Source organism: Oculina patagonica, unplaced genomic scaffold, assembly GCF_052425735.1.
Source record: "Oculina patagonica isolate OP01 unplaced genomic scaffold, crgOcupat unplaced978, whole genome shotgun sequence".
NCBI lineage: Eukaryota > Metazoa > Cnidaria > Anthozoa > Scleractinia > Oculinidae > Oculina > Oculina patagonica.
Window position 1 is genome coordinate 1,684 of NW_027558886.1, and position 5,948 is coordinate 7,631.

The window sequence follows — 5,948 nt, forward strand, 5'->3', positions numbered from 1 at the left end:
CTGTACATGTGAAAAACTACCTTTAGAAAAACCTGACATTGCACATTACTTGTTTTATGTTTTTTTTTTTTTTACAAAAAGCTTACAAAACAGAAAACAAAAAAGACAACAACAAAAAAAAAAAGAACTAATACAGGTACTCTAATTACAATACATTACATATTCTTGCTCGGATTGTTTCAAAGCTTAAAAATCAGCCTCCTCAATATACATGAGATGTTTATTTAAATTAATAAATGACCAATAATTATAAATCACAAACCCTACACACCAAATACAAAGTGCCTGAAGCAATACTATTGTATGACCTGATACACAGTTCACACTACTGTAGTTTATATGTATTTAGCAATTACCTTTAACTTTGACATAGTCCATGTCAGGGTTTACAACAAGAGCAAGGTTACTTGGGAGAGTCCAGGGTGTTGTTGTCCAGGCAATCATGCTGACATCAGGATTCTCATCCAAAGGAAAGTTCACAATAACTGTAACAAAACAAATTAGCACATGTATAAATGAATTACTTATTTAATATTCAAATTTATTATTAAATAATTACTATAATTAATTAATTTTAGAAAATTTATTTAAGGGTGCACAGAACCTGAAACTAAAGGTAAAACTGACTCCATCCATAAACAAAACATTCTTAACTGATTTCTTCCTCCAAGAAAAACTATAGTCAACAGGCAAGTCATGCAAAAGTCGAAGGCTGGCGTGTTCACAGTCAGTCATTATGCAGCAAGAATTTCCCTATAAATGTCATGCTGCCTGCTCTGGGATATTACAGTTTGCTTTGCTTTTATCAGTTTCTCTTCCAATTCCTATAAAAATCTCAGAATATTAAGGTCATTACCCTGAAATAGAACGGAACATAGATTTTTAACCAAACTTCGCCTACTGGTTTATTACTTTAAGGGAACTTAAATTTTGAAAAAAGGGGGTTCACCATATTTGTTTAGGAGCAGGAAGACCCTGTATATTCCATATAATTCCTTTATAATTCCTCTGCGAGTAAGGCAAAGTACACATTTTTAGCGATAATTTATTTATCAAACATAGGAATTGATCTGTTTTCATTTTACAGAAAGAATTTGATCACTGCACCCAAAATATGAGAAAAAATTGATAGGTCACCATACTCGTTTACGAGATAAAGCAACAATAATTATATTTACTTCTCTCGCGGACTAAGCCACATAGAAAAAAAGCCGCCATTTTGTTAATGTGCACGCACTAATTACGTATTAAATTCTGCACAGTACGGATGCACAATATGCAATACAGGGCAATGACCTTAAATGGAAGGAAAGAACATTGCAGGAGTTTGGGAAAACATAAGTTAAGGGCAACCTTAAACAACTGGACCTGAAAACAATGTAACCCATACAACAGAAGGTGGAAATGTGAGCAAAGTTAGTGGCAAAGAATGCTGTGCAGAGGATTCTCTGGAATGTGCCTGATGCTGGTGGATGCCCTAGCTGTTCTCTCACAGGAGTAAGCAGGAAACTGTTCTCTACACCACACTTATATCACAGAAGAAATCAAATGCAAGGATAAGGGTTGATTCCTACCTGATGGATCCATAGTTTCTTTGTAGTTCTGGTTGGATTCAAAGTTTGACAATGGAGTACTACATCTTGTAGAATATGGCATAACCTGAAGTTATGATGCAATATAAATATTACTTATTCCAGTATTTACTTTCTTACAAAATAGCCACAAAAATAATGTAACAATCTGACCGTAAATGCCCACCCAACCTATCTGAAATTTAAATTTAAGGGGTGTTTAAGGTGGCTCAACTGGATTTTTTAGGGGTAACACTGCTCAAGTTTGAGAATTAACTACGTCGCCATTAACAATGCTATCGAAAAACGATCACCAGAGTTGTATTAGATAACGATGAAATTTTTTTATGATCAGTGTTATATTGACATCGGAGTTGCCATAGCGACGAAATGACGTCATTACGCCTTTTACTTTCGCTCGTATTACTCGGCACCAGGAGATTTTTACGAAAATCGCTCAGAGGAGCTTGTACCAAACATAGCTGCCTCGATGTTGGCAAAGTTTGAACAAATTCTGTGAGAGTGTTTTCGAAATATTTGGGGATGAAGTTTTCGGGGCTATAAAAACAGTCAAAAACATACTAACGAGAAAATGGGGTAATATCTAAAGAAAACGATGCGCCTGTGAATTGCAATTTCATGTTATTGTTGTTTGATTACACTTAAAATCGTGTGTAAAACAGTGGTGGGGATTGCTTTGGTCGATTGCGTGAAAAAAGAATTTGATGAGCGTGCGTTCCGGTGCTCTTGTTGCCATTTTTGTTTATAATTTGGTCTATGCCTTCAAAAGTGATAATAAATTAAAAACCGCTCGATGAATTTTTTTTAACATTTGACAAACTCGAGGTTTGTCATCAATTAATATAGCTTGCAAGTTTCAAGCTCATTGAAAACATTTAAGGCAGTAAAATTGGGCCTTCAATGTACTAATTTTTTCTCGCAGATTCCGTGTTTACAAGCAAGTGTCCTCATTATTCACGGGTATTGTTTTAAGTTTCATATCCACGTGCACGACTTGCGCAAAAAATTCATTTGTATTAAATAGGACGCTCGACTGCTTTCCGAACAATTTTCCGAAACATGCTTACATTGCTTAAAAAATTGTAACAGCATTTGTCGAGCTATTGATGTCAAGGGCCTCTGTCCAGAAAACGAAAGCTATTATTCTGCAGATATTGTCATTGCTATTCTCATCCCAAGGCAGATTAGCATGCTTCGGAAAATGTTTCGGAAAGCAATCGAGCGTCCTGTTTAATGCAAATGATTCTTTTTTACTGGAGTGGTGCATGAAGATATGAAACTTGAAAACAATACCCGTGAATAATGAGGACACTCGCTTGTAAACATGAAATCTGCGAGAAAATATCAGTACATTGGAGGCCCAATTTTACTGCCTTTAATGTTTTCAATGAGCTTGAAACTTGCAAGCTTTATCAATAGATGACATACCTCGAGTTTGTCAAATTTTAAAAAAAATCATCGAGCGGTTTTTAATTTATTATCACTTTTGTAGGCATAGACCAAATAATAAACGAAAATGGCAACAAGAGCACCGGAACGCAAGCTCATCAAACTCTTTTTTCTCGCAATCGACCAAAGCAATCCCCACCACTGTTTTACACACGATTTTAAACGAAATCAAACTACCATAAGATGAAATTGCAATTCACAGGCGCGTCGTTTTCTTTAGATATTACCTCATTTTCTCGTAAGTATGTTTTTGACTGTTTTCATAGCCCCAAAAACTTCATCCCAAATATTTCGAAAACGCTCTCATAGAATTTGTTCAAACTTTGCCAACATCGAGGCAGCTATGTTTGGTACAAGCTCCTTTGAGATATTTTCGTAAAAATCTCCTGGTGCCGAGTAATGCGAGCGAAAGTAAAGACGTAATGACGTCATTTCGTCGCTATGGCAACTCCGATGTCAATATAACACTGATCATAAAAAAATTTCATCTTTATCTAATACAACTCTGGTGATCGTTTTTCGATAGCATTGTTAATGGCGACGTAGTTAATTCTCAAACTTGAGCGGTGTTACCCCTAAAAAATCCAGTTGAGCCACCTTAAAGCCACTATAATAATTTTAAAACCTTATGCTAATGCACTCTATCTTTCACCACTAGACTATAGGCTCTGTGACGCTGAACTTGATCAACAAACACATGCACATTCCTGAGATGTATAAAATCCTGGCCAATCCCTAGTGGATTCTTGCCTCCAAAAACACCTAATTTACATCTGGAAGCCATTTGAACTAACGCTAAAGAAGGTTACAGTATTTTTAACCAAATCATCCTCTTTATATTTTTTAGTCAGTGACAACAATGTTTTATTATTTTTAATCATGCCTGACTACAGTTGGCATGTTTCTTTTTCCTTGAAAAACAGTCCAATTCTAAAAATAGAACTAAGCAAAAACAAGCTTTTTGTGCTTTGGTTGTGTCTTGAGTCAATGGCATAAACAAAGAGGTCAAACAAAAGCCAAGAAAGTTCTGGCACAGACTCCCTATATGCAATTGTGCAACAAATATAGTACAGGAAAAACAAGGATTCAACCACATGCAACAACAGAATATGTATACTTCAAATTTAACAAGAAGCTCTTAGAGCTTAAAACCGTGCTGGTCACGAGAACACCCTAATTGTTAAGTGGAAAGGGTAGCAGCATGTTTTGATTGCAGATGCCACTTTAGATACAAACCTGTGCCTTGATGCAAATGTTCTTGCTGGGTTTTCCAATTTTCACTTCGATTCCAAAAATAAACTCAAAACACTTCTTCGGTTTTGCAACATGGATATTCAGTGCTTGCACTGAGACAAACGCTTGAGTCATATAAATAAATATTTCACACAAAACTAAGTGCAGAGTATTTGTAAATGTTTTTATAATAAGTGAATGATCGTTTATACAGGCGAGCAATCGCTGTAAACAACAGAACATTCATGACCAATGAAATGCCTGGGCCCTGTGGGTAATATATGGTTTCGTTTATAAATAGCTTGGACATGTCAAAACAGTTTTTGGTTGTAAGGTGATCATTCAGCGCTCGCTAAGAACGAAACGCTTGAATGACACAAACATACATTTCGCACTGAACACAAAGCAGAGTGTTCATAATATTTAAACAAGCAATCACTTGACAAGTGAACATCATAATTTGTGTGACCATGACAAAGGAGTTGGCTGGGCCATTACAACACAGCCACAGTTTATTTGTGTACCCACATTTTGTGGGTCGATTATTATTCATATATTCATGCTATTGTTCTTTCTCATTGATTATTCATTTTCTCATTTAATTCATCAGTTTTCTTTGGAAACCAGTTTAACTGATCTGAAAATTCTATCCCATTGTTCTTTATTTATTGGCAAAGATTTGATTCATTTCGTTGGTCCGGTATGTGAATAATTATGAGCTTTCGTATTTTAATAACCTGTTAAAATCCTTTACTTTGGCTGTTTCAAGATTAACCTTAGTTGAATCATCAAGTTTCCATAACTGAGTGGTTTTCCAAGAAGATATTCTAAGGAAAAGATTGTAAATAATTGGTCCTTGTCCTAGACAGCAAACTGCCCGGGATTGCACTGTCTTGTAACTTGATCTTCTTTGAAGTCATGACTGATTAGCGGTCAAGCTGGTGGATTTGGGGACCATTTTCACCCGTCCATATCTCATTGTTATATTCATGTGTATTGTAGGTAGTGAGAATATTTTACTATTATTAATATATAGTATATTATAATTACTTTATGTACTATAAGTTACTTTTGATCAATAAAATGTTAGCCCTCACAACAGTTTTCCCAGGAAATACTACAATTAATTACAAAATGGCAGCTGGCACAAGTCATACCTTGAAACCCCTGTAGACTAGCCCTTTGTTAAACAGCTGTTGGAATGTCCACCTGTTGAAAAGGCAAGGTAATGTGGACACATTAGCATTTACAAAATAATTTCAATTTAACTGTTATGAAGTTTTGTTTGCCATTAATTAAACATACCAAACAGACTCCATAAACCAGGGATATAGTGTCTTGTAGTCATTGTCAAAATCAATCCATCGTCCCATCCTCTTGACAATAAACTGAAAGATTACAGGGTTAGGAATCATCTCACTGTCACTGAATCAACAGACAAAATTAACATGACAGAGAAGTCATCAGGCAAAAAAAATACCAAGAGCTCTAGAAAACAAAAAACCATCTTCTAGTTGGTAAATGGTGCACATGGGAAGTTTTGAGAGCACTTATACATACATACATGCATGCATGCATGCATGCATGCATGCATACATACATACATACATACATACATACATACATACATACATACATACATACATACATACATACATACATACATACATACAG

At 35.4% G+C, this 5,948-nt stretch overlaps 1 protein-coding gene across 1 annotated transcript; it reads right to left on the reverse strand.

Annotated features, from left to right (window-relative positions):
- Positions 1-219: 219 nt before the first annotated feature.
- LOC144641476 (isoleucine--tRNA ligase, cytoplasmic-like) lies at positions 220-5,718 on the reverse strand. The gene is made up of 4 exons (XM_078500476.1): positions 5,580-5,718; positions 5,432-5,483; positions 1,575-1,659; positions 220-485 (listed from the first exon to the last, which is right to left on the reverse strand). Exons 1-4 carry the CDS (start codon positions 5,687-5,689, stop codon positions 346-348), a joined length of 387 nt encoding a protein of 128 aa, XP_078356602.1. The 5' UTR covers positions 5,690-5,718; the 3' UTR covers positions 220-345.
- Positions 5,719-5,948: the final 230 nt, after the last annotated feature.